This window comes from Mustela nigripes, chromosome 2 (assembly GCF_022355385.1).
Source record: "Mustela nigripes isolate SB6536 chromosome 2, MUSNIG.SB6536, whole genome shotgun sequence".
NCBI lineage: Eukaryota > Metazoa > Chordata > Mammalia > Carnivora > Mustelidae > Mustela > Mustela nigripes.
The window spans coordinates 111,264,924-111,282,557 of NC_081558.1; the positions used below are offsets into that span (position 1 = coordinate 111,264,924).

The 17,634-nt window shown below is 44.5% G+C and overlaps 1 protein-coding gene across 1 annotated transcript in view; it reads left to right on the forward strand.

Moving 5' to 3' along the window:
- Positions 1-17,004, forward strand: part of ETV5 (ETS variant transcription factor 5) — a 57,942-nt gene extending 40,938 nt beyond the window's left edge. Inside the window, exons 9-13 of the mRNA XM_059391336.1 lie at positions 1,593-1,652; positions 5,987-6,055; positions 6,204-6,373; positions 10,748-10,849; positions 14,424-17,004. Coding sequence (XP_059247319.1) covers positions 1,593-1,652; positions 5,987-6,055; positions 6,204-6,373; positions 10,748-10,849; positions 14,424-14,645 — 623 coding nt within the window. The 3' untranslated portion in view covers positions 14,646-17,004. The remainder of the gene's footprint in view (positions 1-1,592; positions 1,653-5,986; positions 6,056-6,203; positions 6,374-10,747; positions 10,850-14,423) is intronic.
- The last annotated feature ends 630 nt before the right edge of the window (positions 17,005-17,634 follow it).

A 17,634-nucleotide genomic window follows, 5' to 3' on the forward strand; every position in this document is an offset into this window, starting at 1 on the left:
TCTATTCTTGAAATGAACGGTATTTTGAGAAAGCACCTGGTATGTCATGACTATATGGGGTGCTGGGTACACCATGGAGAAGGCTGTCTTGTTGATTGCTTCATGGGATTCACTGCCCTATTGCATTGCTTTCACCTGGGAAAGTTCCTGGTGTCCTTCAGAGGCTGTTGGTGTACACAGGGAGAGGACACCTGTTGTCTGTTTGTGGGTTACCTCTTGTCTAGAAATGTAAGCACATCAAGAAGTTTAAGCTGTACTTGGGGGCTCTCCCCCCCACCACCACCACACACACTCATTCACTAACTATGTATCTTCTTAGGCCCGGCATATAAAGTGACATCATTAGGGGAAAGAAGAGTTGGAATTTTGCAGTTTGCACATTTTGAAACTGTTTCCTCCTCTTCTTTTCCTCTTCTTTCAGAAATTACTTAAACTTCTTCAGTCTTCTTTTGCAGTTGGTGCCAAAGGAATTTGAGGGTGGTAGGTAGGCTTTCAGCCTTTTCCATGGGTGCTTTTCTTGAAGAACCTGAGGGAGCAGTGGGGCAGTACGTATTTGAACGACTTTTGCAAATGGAATAGGATATACAGTTTGCTCTTGGTCTTCTGGGAGATAGTATATAGATTGCTCAATTCAGGCAGAAATGGATTATGGGAAAGGCTGGGAAGGAGACAGAAGGGAGACATCTGTTGCTTTATGATATTAAAAAAAATTACCAAGTGTATGTATAGGTAGTGATAGCTTGTAAAATTCCCACTGGCACTCCTGAAGGCTTTGGTGTATTTTTCTCAGGAACAGGCGTGACCAGCAACATTTTTCCTTTGGGATTGACATTTTAATCCATCCTGGCGAGTTTTTCACCCCACCCCACTCCCTTAAAGCAAGACACTCAGCAGATGTTAACATATCTGCAATTCGTGTCCTGCATGGGCACAACTCAACCTACCAGCCTTCCTCTCGGTGGACATCTTGGTAACCTGATGCTCGAAGAAGAGCTCGCTTGAGCACAGGTTTCATTCCAACACTTCCAACATGGGGAAATGTACGTGCAAATGGCAGGTTTCCCCGCTTCCCTCCTGCCAGCTCTTGTACTGGCTTCCTAACCTCAAATACCCAAATCTTTTTGGTCCAGAAAACACCCTCATCCATTGGAGCAGAATTGGATATGACTATCAGCTGTAAAGGGGAGCAAATTGGGAAATATCTAAAGCACCCCTCATCCCAGTCTAACCCCTAGAGCCCCTGAGTCAGTAGAAACAGAAGGCCAAGCTTGGCCTTTTGAAAGCCAAGTTTCTTTTTCTACCATTAACCCTCTCCCCAGAGTTGGTGCTAACTAATTTCTAAGATGAACAAGTTATGAGAATAAAGCATTATTTTTTCCTACTCACTCTTTTGGTGAGGAGCCAAGAGTCCTACTTTCAAATGGTGGGTGATGGTGTTGCCCATGTTGTCTGTTAGGGTGACAACTCTCTCCCAGGTCAAGACAAGAAAGACATGACCTGGGAGCAGGAGACTGTCCAGGGCTGCAGGTCAAGAAATGTGCTGACTCACCTGCAGAAACTACTGACAGAGTGTATGTCTGTTTTTCTTTCAGAAGTGCCTAACTGCCAGTCGTCCTACATCAGAGGGGGATATTTCTCCAGCAGCCATGAAGGTAAGTAACTTCTAAAAAAAAGAATATTCAAGCAAGCTGAAAATTGTTCAGCTTCCATGCTGAGATTTGGGATCATAGATAAGTTAAACCTTTCTTGAGTCATGAAAATGAGAACTCATTGACAGTAACCTTCAGTCATTCTTCGGCATGGTCCTGAAAGCAGTGAGGGCCACCATCATTTTCAATAGTAATGACTCTAACTTTTCAGAGTTCATGAGATGATATGAAGAAAAAATAAACCAATAAACCAAATAAAATTTCCATCTAAGGAGGTGTATCTAGCGGTATATAACATTACCAGCCTGAATGAGCACTTGGGAACTGTGTGACAACTTGAGATGGTAGGTTTAGGACTTCTTCTCTGAACACTGAAACAGGGAAAGGTTTTTTTTTTTTTTTTCTTAGAACATTTTCCCCAGAAGTAGATCTTGTCTTTTGTCATATACATCTCTTCTTAAATACCCAGAGACATGTGATTCCCCAAAGCCATGGCATCAGTTTCACCTGGGATCTGTTGGAAAGGCAGGTTCTTGGGAAACCCCCTCCACCTACTGCCTCAGAGGCTCCAGGGGCCCAGCACTCCGTGTGGTGACATGCCTTCCACGTGATCCTGATGCTCGCTCTGGTTTGAGAACTATTATAGCACTGGGAGTTGCAGCTCTGGCTGCACATTAGAATCAGCTGGGAGCTTTCAAAACTTTTGGTGTCTGGGCTTCACCCAGAACAAGTAAATCAGAAATTCTGGGGTGGGTCTTAGGCATTGGTTCTTTTTAAAGGTCCCCAGGTGATTCCAATGTGTATCCAAGGAGGACTGAAAAGCTAATGGGACAGTACTAGGAAGCACCTGCTCATTTGTGTCATGATTGGTTCACAAGCATGCTCTCTATGGGGAGCTGCTTCCCACTGACCTGAAGAGAGATGAGAGTCTCTCTCTTGTGGAGTTGCACTGGGTGCCCAAGAATAGTGCCCGAAAATATTCGGAGTGCGTGCCCAGCCCTGGGAAAGAAGGGCTGTCTACTGGACCTCTGACTGCGATCGATCAGCACAGCTGTGCGAGGCTCTCTTCCAGGTTCCTGAATGTTTCTGCGGCAGCAATTGATGTCTGCAGCAGGCAAACTGGGAGGGGGTAGGGGAAGAGAGGGAGGAAAACATTTTGCATAATTACAACATTTAGGAAGGAGCATGCTCTTAAAGGAAATATTTTTAGTAAAGCATTGGGCTGCTTACTACACACAGAATATCTGGCGAGTTTGTGTGTTTTCCCCCTACTCTCTTCCATTCCTCTCCCTGACCCCCCACGCAGCAGAGAAACTAGTTTCAAAGAGACCTGCATTCTTAATTGCTCTAAATTACTGTGATGTGGCTTCTCCTTCCTTCTTCTAGAGGCTTGACCACGGATGCCAGTTAGTGAAACAAGTGTTTCTGATTGGCATCTGTGATTACTAAGATAGCCATCCTGCCTTAGCATTCGTTCACCTGGAATCTCTGCACAGCGGGTGAATCTTTCATTTCCCCTGGGCTCCTCAAATAGGTTCTTCCTTCCTGCCACCTTTGAGTGGTGGGATGGTTGTGGCCACAACTGCTGTAACTGCTGGGGCAAATTCAACTGACTTAATTTCACATAAGCCAACAACATCTTGCAGATGTTTAAAGACCTCGTGGGGCAGCGACTAGAAACCGCAGATACACTGAAATGACACTCACGGCAGGCCCTCATCTGATTGGTTTGAAAGCCAAACCTAGAATTTCATTTAGGTTTACCTTTTTTCCCCTGTATACAGTGAATGTATTATCCTTCCAGATAATACAAGTTTGACAGATGTGTAAATTTCGAAGAGTTTCCTTATAATGGCTTTATAATAAGGCCATTAAAACATCACTGGAGTATCAGAATCCAGAGGAAGTCAGGAAATTTATAGCTTCCTGGCAGCCATGGCAGAAAGAGAGAGAGAAAGGAAAGAAAGAAAAGAAAGGGGAAAATAGAAAGAAAGGAGGGAGAGAGAGAGAAAAAGGAAGGAAAGAAGGAAAGAAAGAAAGGGAGGGAGAAGGAAGAAACATGAGGAGGGATTATGTAATACTTATTGATAATAGAAAGTGTAACAGTTTGTCATAAAAGTCAGTTTCCTGGTACCAGATTGGAAAATAAATTTATCATAGGATTCACTGAAACCCTGACTTAAAAGCAAGTGTTGTGTTCTTAAATCTTTTTTTAATGGAGATTCTTTCATATTTATTCAAATATTTGTTGAGCATTTATTATGTACAAGGCGATGTGATATTACGAAGATATTCAGGACATGTTCTTTATCCTCAAGGAATTTAGAACCCATGACAGAGACTATATGAGATAAAGTTCTCACATTATCCAGTTAATTTCTTTTTTGGGGAGTGGGTGAGGGAGACAGAGAATCTTCAGGCCCAGTTTCACAACCCTGAGATCATGACCTGAGCTGAAATGAAGAGTCGGACACTTAACCGACTGAGCCACTCAGGCCCTCCTACTGTTAATTTCTTAATAATACTCATCACAATGTACGGTTACTATCTTAATCTTTTTAACTATCATTTATTGTACACTTATGTGCCAGGCACTACTCTTGACACCGAGGTATAAAGATAAACAGATCAACGTAACAGAGTATATATTAATAACCCATATTCTCACACAGCCAATTCTCATACAATTAACATCCTCCCCTGTCTGCAAATGAGGAAGCTGGAGCGCAGAGAGGTCACACAGTGAATCCAGGTCCGTCAGTCCGGCTCCATGGCCCACACTCTATAATGCTCCCCACTACCCCAAGTCTCACTTTTCTTTCCCAATAGTCTCATGTTTTTGGGATACAAGCTGCATGAGAGCAAGCACCAAGTCTCTGTTCTTGTTACCCACCCTCTTCTAGCACAGTGCCTGGCATAAATATTTATTGGATTAAATAATAAATGTCAATAAAATATACTAATAAATAAATGTCAGTAAAATAGACTTCCTTTGATATCGTGCGGCAAACCAAGAAATAGTGCTTCAGGCTGAGAAAATAAAAATGAATAGCACACGCCCTAAGATAATCTCAGTCTCTTCCAAGGCGGGCAGTGCTTTCCCACTCCCAGGCCTTTTAAACACAGCACTGGTCCTGCCAAGAAGAACTTGATCTTCTTGGCCGATTGTGAAGAAAGAACAGATTATTTCCTGGCGTCTTTACCCGTGAACTTTTCAAGTCCTAGCAAATCCTTCTCAAAATCTCATGCTAGTCATTCACCGCAGCGCAGGTTCGTGGCATCTCCCTACCGCACACCTGCCATGCACACACCCGACACACGCACACCCCCCTCTACTGCCCACCCAGCTGGACAGAGCAGGGCACATGGCTGAGTTCATGGGAGCTGCCAGGACTCTCTGCTGAGGAGTGTGCTGGAAGGGAGCAGGGCTGGCATGCTCACCCCTGAGAAACAGGCGTGGCCACAGGGAGGGATGTGGTCCCATCAAGCCTATTAACTGACTTTGATTTGAACCGCTGATCTCGTCAGGGTGCCTGGTGACGTGACTGGGTGGTCAGCACAGAAGGCACACATTCTGGATTGAGAGTGCTGGCCATCCTTCCCTCTCCTTGACCTCTTTCACTTTTTGCCCTCCCTTCCTTTCATTTACACTTACACGTGTTGAGCCCATCAGTTCCCCTTTTTTGACCTCTGGTTTGTTAACTCTACGATGAGCAAGTTTTTATTGCTAAGAAGTCTCTTCAGATTTCTTCCATTATGTCTGGTGATAATACTTCCAGCTTGCTTTTAAATTTATTGCTGGTCACAATCCTCCACAGGCCCAAGTCTTTACTCATTTTGGCATCGTTGTCCACCCTCCAAGCTCTTTCATAATTGAATGAGGTACATGGGCAGCCTCGACAAGTCCTGGGAAAGGTTGAAATTAATATTTGCTAAAAGGAAAATGGTAAGACTATGTACAGATCAACCAAATCCTCCCAGGTAGGCCCACTGAAATAGATGAGTTGTCTTTTCAGATATAAAAGCTCAGTCACGGCAACACTGACCTGTACAGACCTTATAACAAGATGTGAAGGAACTTACTGATGACTCAGCACTTCTCTGAAGTCTTAGCTCGAGTAGGAGGAATCGATGCTTCTCTGACTAAGGCATCAGAACACCAATGCCTAAGTCCTTCTGAAGCCCTGTCAGATTGAGTCTGGCAAACATATGGCAATTAGTAGGGCTTAGGACCCGAAATAGCAGAATTCCATTTTAGTCCTTAAAACCAGAGTTTTAGTAGGATACAGATAGAATTTGTTAAGCAACATGTTCATTCTTTTTAAATTTTTTTTCAGGTTTTTCATATGAAAAAGATCCCCGGTTGTACTTTGACGACACTTGTGTTGTTCCTGAGAGATTGGAAGGTAAGTAGCTCCTCCAGTTTGTTGCTAAGCCAGAATGTCAGCGATATCAGAGCCCCTCAATCTTGTTGGCATTCACAAATCCTTCATGCCCAAATTGTCCAAGAAACCTAAGACTAAACTATTGCATGTATATCCTCATCCCAAATAGGCAAAGTCAAACAAGAGCCCACCATGTATCGGGAGGGGCCCCCTTACCAGAGGCGAGGTTCTCTTCAGCTGTGGCAGTTCCTGGTTACCCTGCTTGATGACCCGGCCAATGCCCACTTCATTGCCTGGACGGGCCGTGGCATGGAGTTTAAGCTGATAGAACCTGAGGAGGTAAGCACCAGGGCCGGGCTTGGGTGATGCTTGATTGGTTGATGATGACAACAATGATGATGATGATGTCTGCTCTTGTTCAGTTCTCAGTGGAAGCTTCTTGCTGTGTTAAGGATGCTTTTCTCATTCAGATTCTGACCCGGCCAGTGGATTTGGCAGTTCTCTTCCTGTTACTAGGACAAGTTACAATTCAGGGACAGGCAAAGTTCTCCACTGTAGAAAACACAAGAAGTATTAGTAATATGTCTGTAAAATCGGAAGAGTGTGGCCACGAAGACTTGCATCCAGAGAGCATCTGTTTTCCATATCGAAAAGTCTTTTTCAAGTGCTGTTTCAGTGATACCAATATGTTGGTGATACCAACTTGTATTGGTGTGGGTCCTCATTTGTTACAGGCTATATTTGAGGTTACGTTAACATATTATATGACTTTGTGGTAATATCAGATGCAATTACAATACAACAGATTGTATATTTCAAATGACTCTACCCTAGAGAAATAAAATGATCAGAAATGAGTCGTTCTTATGGGCTTAGATTTTTCTTAAGTGTATTATGTGGCATCACAATAGTTGAGAGGTAGCCCAAACCTTCATTATCCTAATAGAAAAAGAAACACTATTACTATTTGTGTGCCCAGAACTATTGACAGAAAGGCCTATAGACAGCATCAGTATCATTTCTTCAATGGGGAAAATCTACAGAACCCCTTTCCTGAATATCACATAGGGAAGTAAATTAAATCATGTTCTCAGTTTGGCATATTCCAAAGGGGTTGATTTTAAATTTCTATTTGATTTAGACTCTAGAGAAATTATAAATGAGGGGGGAAAAAACTGTCCTGAATATCTGATATAGGCTTCTTCTGGTAGCTTATACTTAGGCATTATACGTTAAACCAGCAGAGCAAAAGCTGTCTTTGGGTTGGATGTAAATGAAATGGCAACAGTCCTCTTAGCAGGCATTTGAGCAAGAATGGCAGTTTTAGATGTTGTTGGATTAACTCCAGGGCTCACCTCAGCACACCAAACGGATCAGTTGGCCTGGGGGTCAACAGCAGGAAATAGCCACTTGGCACTTGGTTTGGAAGAAGAAAATGTTCTGAAAGTTAAGATGAGAAAAGGAGACTATGTGGATTGGAAATGTCTCAAGAATCCCGGCTACTAGGAGGGTAAGGAAGGCTTCACTAAAGGCAGTTATAGAAGAAGGATCTGTGGTGTTCCCTGTCTTACGTCTTTCATAAAAATGAAAGTATGAGGCCATCTCCCATCGTCACCCATTTCCGTTAAGACTGAGTCTCCCTTCAAAGCCGGAGTTTGGTACTCCTGTGTTTCTCGAAGGTTTTCCTGGAGCAAGTCAGGTGGAAAATGGAGGCATGCCCAAGAGCCATCCGCCCTACAGGCTCTTCCTCCTAACCTGGACTGGTTGACCAGATGCTTGAAGAAAGCATGTTGCCTGGACTCACTGAGGCTTACTGCAAGCAAGTCTGTGTCTGTCACAGGGGCCGTCCTTATTGATTTATCTCATTTCACAAACAGGAGCTTTTATTCCTTTATTGCCACTGCCTTGGGCCTGACCACGGGCTGTGCTGTTGCAGGTGAACCTGGCTATGATCCTCTATAAAGCCTTATTGAATCTTTGGCTTTCCTACCAGCTGGAAACACAATGATGAACTGATGGTAAAAGGTTCCTGCTTTCATACTTCTTAGAGAAACTAACATTAGTCCAAAATGCTCATAAATGCCAAGTAGCCAAGTCACACGAGAGGCCTCTTGTGGCTTTGCGCCTCCCTCAGCCAACAGGACCGCTTCGTTTCTGCAGGAATCCTTCTTTCCACCCCACCCTGAAATCCCCTGGTGCTCCACGAGCTCTGAGTGATCCGCTCTCTGACGTTCCAGAACCACTTCTATTCCGCGTGCACACTCTGGCCTCAGGACACGCAGCGGGCAGCGTTGGCTGAGCTCTTTCCCTCCCGGTTGTGTTAACTTCACCATCCCCACTCTTTGTTAAAGCCGGGAAGATACCAACTCCTCGAGAAAGCTGGAAGACGTTGTCATGGGGGGAGCCTGAAGGGTGAAGCGGAGGAGGAAGCTGTTTGGGACGTAATTGTAGGCAGCTGTGTGGCTGAGTAGTGCACTCTGGGTAATTATCCATAATATCCATTACACTGTGCATGGAAATTGTGGTTTTAGAGCTGCGTTTTGGCAGGCCCCCTAATCAAATGTCTTTTGATAGTCATCCAGCTTAGCACCCTCTCAATTATGACTGACTCGGCTTTAATCTGGAGCCATTTTAACTGTGAATCTGCATTAATGAATATTTTGGGGGGTAGGGTTGTTTGTTGAACATGTGGCAGATAACTGATGCCATGGGGAGGTTTAAAAGGATGGGCTTCGAGAAAGAGCTGCTCCCCGTGCTGTGGCTTGCTGTCTCTTGAAGAGGGAGGAAGAGAAATGTGAGGGGTTTTTTTAACTCTTTCAGCCTCTATCCTCAAGATGTGTGTGATCAAAGTAATGAATGGGAAAATGACAGAAAGAGCTGCTAACAAGCTCTTGCCTGCTCCCCTTCCCCCAGAAATGGGGCAGCCTTCATTTCCAGCAGCTTGCCGTTGTGCTTCATCATGCATTACTGTAGAAGGAGCAGCCCTGGGGAGGGCTCCTGAATCACAGGGCCCTGGCCCAAGAGGATGAGTCAGTAACTATGGCTACCAGAGCTGCTTGGAAGTCGGTGCGGATGCAGAACCGCGCTCCAGGAAGCCACTGCATATGCAAGTGACAGCAGAGAGAGGTCAGGGCTGGAGCTGAAGAATCTTCCATAATTGATTTCCACCACTGAATACAGGAAGACGATGAGACTGGGCTTCCTTTTGGGTTCCCGGCATCTAGTGGGCTCACAGCAGTTCAAAGTCAGTTTCGTAGTCATTGCTTTTGAACAGGGTAGAAGGTTGTGTATTGGTTGAGCAGGTCTCTCTTGCACCGCTGTTTCTTTTGGTTGAAAATGTTTATCTTCTGTAGCCAAGGGATGGATTTTTGGTGAAATGTGCCTTTTTGGCTATTTCAAAGAGAGACTTGGATGGGTAGAGTATGGAGAAAGAAGGAGAGCCAGGGACATCGTGCGTGCCATAGGGGCCCAAAGCAAACGAATGGAAACTTCACTTTCACACGGTCTGTTGCAAGGCAGAGAGGAATCAGAATCATGGCTATTGAATTATTCTAATGTAATTAGGACAGATGCATTCTTTCTTGCTTATCAGATCATTTCTGGCATTTTTAAAGGTCATTTTAGAATCCTGATTTCAGAAGATGTTGCTTTCATTCTGCCCAGATGCTTTAAGTGAAATGCTTTTTTTTTTATCCACTTTCCCATTTGCAGTCTCCCTGCTTCCCACTCCATGTGTAACATCTGTTTTTTTAAAGATCAAAGGAATATAGTTATTTTGTTTTTGTTTTTTTCTTAAGTTTCCAAAAGTGACCTCAAATATTCAAAACATGACCCCTGGTTTCCATACATTTAAAGACCTCTGAGGAGACTCCCATTTCTAAAGTTACTCTTCTATATGGACGGTCATCCTTACAAGTAGGATTTGGACATTGGGATTCTTGAGAGCAGGAATTGCTTGGCTGTCCTGACAATTGAGTAAACTCTACTAGGAAATTTTCTTGCTATCAGGCATCTTTGCCTAAAACTCCAATTACATCTCCCCATCACTGCACCTCAGGTGGACTGGGTTGGATATAATGTACTTCAGAACTGTTTGGGAAGCCCTGTTAATTTTTCATTAAGTGGATAATGGTGCTGCATGTTTTAATGTCCATTCTGCAAGTCTGCTGGGAGCAGGGGATTGGATGGCAGTGGGCTGGAATGATCTGGTTCCCCCTTACTCCATGAGCTGCAGTAAGTAAACAGCTCCCAGCCCCTCGCCAATCTTATTAGAATTGAACTTTTGCTCTGCTGGCCCATTAGCAACTCACTAGTGTGTTTCTAATGTTTCAGGAATGACCATTCTAATTATTCCTTATTGACTGCTACAGAAACCATAGCACTTAATGGCAACATGTTAATGGTCTATGGGTATTGGTCAATAATTCATATGTGGAGAAACAGTAGAGAGCCTGCTTCCTCTGGGCCATTAGCCAAGCCCTCTGTAATCTTAAAGTGCTAGGATCCTTCCACCTCTGGATCTCACCTCTCTTAGCAGTTGTGACTGACTCATCACCTTTGTTGAATATTGGGTCTTGAGGGAATTAAGTATTTTTGCTTCCAGACCATTGGCCAAAGCAGTCAAGTCTCAGAACTGGCGCTCCCAGGATTGGGAGAATACCACTAGGCCCAAGGAACGAGTTTCCATTGCTCTCTACTTCCCTGTCTCTTTAGGTTGCTCGGCGCTGGGGTATCCAAAAGAACCGGCCAGCCATGAACTATGACAAGCTCAGCCGTTCTCTACGCTATTACTACGAAAAGGGCATCATGCAGAAGGTGAGCAGTTACGAGAGGCACCTAGACCACTCTGACCACTTTCAAACATGTCAAGGGCTTCTGTAATACGACTGTGTGTAATGGCTGGGAGAAAATGTTAGCGATTCCGTGGTAGGAAAAAACTTGGGAGAAAAAACTTAAGAGTGAAATGAGATATGAAGAGTATTTCTAATGCTCTTGGGGACGCAAACACCAGAGGCTGCACATGGAACACACTATAGGAAAATTAGGCCCCCCGGCTTTACTTAACCTGCCTCTAATTACCAAAATGTCCAGAAACATAGTCCAACAGTTACATCTGTAAAGGAGTACATGGAGGAGTCAGTTTGAAGGCCTCCACTCCCATAAGAGCTGAGCTGAAGTCTTGCATTGTCAAAATACCCAGACCTCTAAATCTCTTGGTTTCATACTCTCAATAGTGTTAGAGGAGTAAGGAAATCCTATTTCTCTTTCAGAACCTATAGAAAAAACTGGAACTCAAATGTGAAAAACAACAACTACAAAAAAAAAACCCACAAGGTTTATAGAATGGCAGCAGAATCAACTAGTACCAGGTCACTCTTTGCAGAATGAAGGCTAAGGCATATTTTGAGGAAGCCGGTACAAAAATCCTCATTGGCTGGGTGGAATGGGACCACAATCTGAAAATTACTTGGATAGGCAGAAGATGGGAATGATTAATCACTGGTTCATCTTTCTTAGCCACCGTATTTTATGCCACGCTCTTACCCAGATTCTAACATTTACACATTTAGGCTGTCTGTGGTGGGTAGCCAGTAAGATGCAGTGGCAGAAGTATACGGCCATGGCTGCTGAAAACCTGTCTGTGCTGAAGCCAGGCTTACCTCTTTCATAGGCAGGTGGTAATGGGACCCCAGTTTCCTCTCACCACCTTCAAAAGTATTAAAGAGTTTGCCATGGGCCTCTCGATAGAGAAGAAAGGTAAAGATAAAGGTAACATCTTATAGACTTTGTAGTGTTTCATACAGACTCTAAGGCTATTGCTGGTCTGGGTACCATCAACAACTCGTTTCCTCACCCATGCTTCACTGCTTTCACTAGTATGGCCATCTTCTCTTAATTCATGTAGAATTTGTTTACCAAAGAATATACACCACATGCATGGAAGTCATTAGGCATATCAGAAAGTGGGGGGGGGGGGCTATTAAACTGTCATTCTATTTAAGAACTAGAACATTCCTAATGCCTTCATTACCTGGCCAGCCGATCATCACCTCATCACTCCCAAGAATCTGAAGTCCTAAGGCTGGGTCTCCTTTCTTGCCCCCAGTAGCCCCCGTGCACCTCTCCATCACAGTCCTTCTCTCTGTACTGTACTGTGAGCTCCTCTGGGGCAGCGCTGAGGGTTCGACTATAGTGCTTGGCACAGAGTTGATAGACAATCTAAATGGGCAGTCTCTTGACTTCCCCTTTCTGTAAAGCATACAATTCAGTGGTTTTTAAAATATATTCACAGAGTTGTGCAACCATCACCACAATCAATTTTAGAAGATTTTATCGCCCCAGAAAGAAACCCCAAACCCATTCGCAATCACTTTCCATTTTCCCCCAAACCTTTCTCTCTCTCTCTCTCTCACACATACACACACACACACACACCCCTTTTAACGTTAATACTATCAGGTGGAATCCTAAAATTCAGGAAGAAGAGTTATTATTCCTTTGCTATTCCCAACTCCAGATCCAATCTGAGGGAATGTGACCAAGACACAATAACTTGAACTACCAACAATTAGTTTTCCCTGGGACCAGGTCCTCAGTTGTTTCAGGAAGTGGAAGAGAACTTCATTTCTGAGGACGAAACAGGCAGAGTGCTGGGAGGCACAAGAATGAGGCTTGGATGGCTTCCAATCCTAACACTCTCATTTATTAGTTGGATGCTTTAGATTGACCTGCCAAAACTTCTCTTCCCCAAAAAACAAAACAAAACAAATAAACAAAACAATAAAAAAAAAACCCTACTGTAATTTCACAGGGTAATATATGTGAAAATGTCCCAGAGGTAATACTGTGCTATGCCATGTAAGGAATTGTTGCTATATTTATGACATGACCCATGAGTGAAAGAAAACTAATTAAGGGTGAATGATAGGATGCCCGCATGGGGAGAGATATAGAAAGCCTGGAGTCCCATACTCTCAGCTTTTGAAAGGGAAAATTGAGGTGCACAGAGGTTAAGACTCATTAGTGTCTGAACGAGGATGGGAAGCCATCCACTCCTGGCTCCTGATCTCGTATTATTTCCACTCTGCCCTTCTGCCTCACTCTGCTGCATATATGTACTGGCTTTTGGGGTGGGCCATCAAGAGATTTAGCGTTAAGCCTGTAACTAAATAGGGTTGTTTGGGTATATCTGCTACCCTTACATCTTGTTTTGGTGATGATGCTGCTTGTTCAGTTTTGCTCACACAGCCCCTAATTCCTAGTGCTTGAGTTCCAAAGAACATTGGTGCAGACAACCGTGTTCTGGTGACTAGACAGACATGTCACCATAAAATAAGCTTTCGGACCTATTAGGAGAATTCTACCGTTCCCTCTCTAAGCTGCCACCATAGCAACAGATGTTTTTAAACCCAAGATTTAGAAGCAAAGCCATATTTCTGCAATTGAAAAGAGATTCTAGAATCACAACATAATGACCAAAGGGCAGGGTAAAACTCGACCTTTTGAATTTTTGAGCTTAAACATGTTCATTTTATCAGTAATTTCAGCGGCCTTCCCTTGCCCCTTTGCATTACCCAAGCCAAGCACATTATCAGGCTTGATTTTCAATGGTGGAGTTCCTCTTGCACTGATGCTAACCAACCAGCAGAGAATGGCTGATCCCATGGACCTGGATGGCTCATCAGCTACATCGTGAGGCCTTTGAATCAAGACCTTTGGTTCTAATAATAAGATAATGCATAAAATTCATAAAAAGATAGTTAGCAGTTCTTCGATGTAGCAGAACTGTGGAATGCAAAATTTTAAATCATTGGTAAGCCAAAAAGCAGTTCTGTTTGGCTTTGGAATACATTCAAACTTCCGCATAGGCTTTAATGATCAAATTCCTAGCCTTTTGAAATAACGAAGCTGTACCGTGAAGACTGTGGACTTTGGAGGTAACTGAAAACATGGCCTGACTTCTGCTTTTCACTTTTCAATCTTCCTTGTAACACCACGCACCGGCCTCAGTATAACCTTTCTTTCTCACCTGTGAATATAACACAGTGAGAATTTGCCTCTAAAAGAACATAAACAAACAAACAAAAGGTGAGCCTATCCAGTGTGAATTTGAAATTGGGGTGTCTTTCAGTCAGTCAGATGACACCGCTGCTGAGCACTGGTGTCAACAAAACACTTGGCACATGAGAGGTCTCCCATATTTCTCCAAATAAATCGGAATGGTCTGGGCCATCAGCTACTAATGCGCGTCCTTTGGTCCCCGGCTCCTTGAGAACTTGTTGACATATGAATACCTCACCATCCTTCCCTTCCCTGGTTTCCTCCCCCCACCCCTGCGACCCCGTGCCCTGTTCCAGCTGGGTCTGAGAAGGTGTGCTTTCTCTCTCAGGTGGCCGGGGAGCGATATGTCTACAAATTTGTCTGTGACCCAGATGCCCTTTTCTCCATGGCCTTCCCCGACAACCAGCGTCCGTTCCTGAAAGCAGAGTCTGAGTGTCACCTCAACGAGGAAGATACCCTGCCGCTGACCCACTTTGAAGACAACCCAGCTTACCTCCTGGACATGGATCGCTGCGGCAGCCTCCCCTATGCTGAGGGCTTTGCTTACTAAGTTTCTGAGTGGCTGAGCGGCCGAACCCTAGAGCTAGCAGTTCCCATTCAGGCAAACGAGGGCAGTGGTTTTGTGTGTGTTTTTGGCTGTTCCTAAAGCTTGCCCTTTGAGTATTATCTGGAGAACCCAAGCTGTCTCTGGATTGGCACCCTTAACGACAGATACCTTGGCTGGGGAGTGGGAACAGGGAAGGGACCGAAAAACCACCAAAAGGCTGGTGCCTCAGCTCTGATCCTGACAAGGTTTCTGGGAAGAGATTGCAAAGAAGCCTCCTTCCCACGGACAATATCTGCAAAGCAATACCTTGTTCAGGTTAGTGCCCACAAACCGGGACAGAGTGTGTGACAATCTGCATTGGTCATGGACTACTAATTGCCTTTACATCGAAGGGCTCTGATTTGCACAATTTATTGACAAAGAAATGACAAACCCATAGAACGTTCGGCGAAGAAGCTGGGGCAGCTCAGCCCATGAAGGGTTAAAAGTAGATCTTAAAATTCGGAGAGCTCTTCAAGCTCAAGCTGAAATGTTTCCCCCTGGGTCTAGAAAGAAGGGGGTGAAAGTCAGAACAGCTGTTACCCACTCCGTGGTTCTCAAATAATAAACCGTCGCTACTCTTGGGAACCTTCTAGCCATGTGGTCACCACGTAGAACAAGCCCCCTTTCTCTTCCCAGTCACACGGCTGTGTGTGGACGGCTTTCATTGTAGAAGGGTGACTTACACTTTTGACAGTATTTTGTTTTGCTTCGATTCGGGGGATCGTTTTGTTTTGGTGGTTGTTTTGGGAAAACAGTTTATAAACTGATTTTTGTAGTTTTGGTATTTAAAGCAAAAAAAAAAAAACAAACCTTTTGGTAACTGTGCACTGCGTCCTTAGCACGGCAGTGCCGACTGATGAAGACGCTGCAGCTTGAAAGGGGCTTTGCTGGGGGCTCCCCCTTAGCCACGCACAAGCCCACTCTATTGCCTGCTTTGTGCTTTCTGCACCAGACAGCCTGACGGAACATTTGCACCTGAGTTGTATATTTTTGAGGTGTGCAGGGCAGCCTGGACACACCGCTTAGATTCCATGTGTATAGTTCCCCGTGTCCTCTAACAAGCCCTCTCTGGAAAGCATATGTACATAATACGCGTCATGTCCATTTGACACCTGGCCACCCGGTGGGAACCCTGGGGCTGTCTGCTGTCTCCCCAGGCATGACCGATGACAATTTCCATTTCATCAGTTCGTTTTCTTTTTTTTTTTTTTTCTTTAATTCTTGGACTTTAAACCCTGCATAGGATTCAACAGGGTTTGAGATGTACGTGTGACACTGACAGGTAAAACAGTGCTAGCAGTTTAGTTTCCCTCCACCTTATCAAAAAAAAAAAAAAAAAAAAAAAAGTTTACTCCAGATGCTGTATGATACTGGAAAAGTTTTCCACCACCCAGCTAAAGCAATGTGCAAGTCGGCCTCAGAGTAAAGGAGAAGTTCTTAGGAAGTAAGTGGTAGTGCCTTGCTGCCTGCTCCGCTGATAGGATCCCTTGCTCCCCCTCCCGCCCCCCGCGGCACTTAGCACGTTGATAATGACCCCTGGTCTGCACCTGCACCAGACAGTGCTGACCCAGTGAGGGGAAGAAACATGCTTTCCGTTGTTGCCTCTGAACAGGGTGCGCACCCGTCTCCACTAGTCCCCCTTCTGATCAGCAGCAGCACGTTCGCAAAGAGGTTCACTAGGGAGAAGGGGCGCGTTTTACAGCTATGAACACATAAGGTTTCCCCCTATTGGAAGCTAATTAGCCCGCCAAGGTATTGAACCTCTAGCTTGGGCCTTAATTAGCATTGTACTCTAATCAAAGGACTCTTCCCCAACCATATTTATAGCTCTCTAACCTACACATAGTCTATATATAGATGCATACTTCACCCCCAGCTGGCTAGAGATTTATTTGTTGTAAATGCTGTATAGGATTTGTTTTTTTTCTTCCTTCTCCTGGTTTGGGTTTTCTTTTCTTGATGGATTTACGCTGTCTTAGCAAGTATGAAACTAACCTTCTGTAGCCTGAGCTCTCCTCCCCACCCCCCACCCCACGCTGTAACTACCGGGCCTGTGCTGTCACGGGACACAGGATGGCGTATCACCGTTGCATTCCCATTGGACTCATGCACCTCCCGGATGGTTTTGGTTTTTTTTTTTATTTCTTTTGTTTTGTTTTATTTTTGCTTCTTTTCCAGAGTGTGGAAAGTCTACAGTGCAGAAAGGCTTTAACCTGCCAGTTGATTTGAAATACTTTCCCCCGCGCAGGGCCGTATGCAATCCTGCCAAGCTGCGTTATATTCTGTACTGTGTACAATAAAGAAGTTTGCTTTCAGTTTACCAAGTGCCTGAAACCTGCCTCTTTCTTGCCCTCCATGGTCTCACTGGAAAGCAAGCAGAAGCCACCTGGCTTTCTCTCTCTCTCATTCTCTCTGATCTCCCTCTCCCTTAACCTTAATTAACCTGAAATATTATTTAACCTTACCAGTGGACTGGAGTTGAGACTAATTAAAAGAAGCTGGAAATAGAAGTGCCCCATGCTCTTTGGCCTCACCTCTCAAACTCTGGCGAAAAATTGGGATCTGAAGCACGAGGAGGTAGAGAGGTCCTCTTCCCAGCCAGTGGTGAGCGGAGACCACCCCATCCCCTTGTGCCCACCTACCTGCTCAAAATTTGTAACCATTTGCCAAAGCCTAGCTCCCGTTTGGACCCTGGATTTTGTGAAAGATTACTAACTAGGCTAGAACTGTGAGTTCCAGAGTGATTGGAGCTCAGCCCCTCAGATACTTACTTAACCAAGAAGCACCTAAGGAATTCTTCATTACTAATTTTCCCCCAACAAGCTTTGATCTCAACAAGTAAAATTTTTACCAATATCATCAGGCTGTTCCTTGAGAATGACAACAAAGACTTGGGAAAGTCTTGGCCTGTTTCTTTCCTGGCCGTGCAGCAGAAGGAATTTTTCTTCCC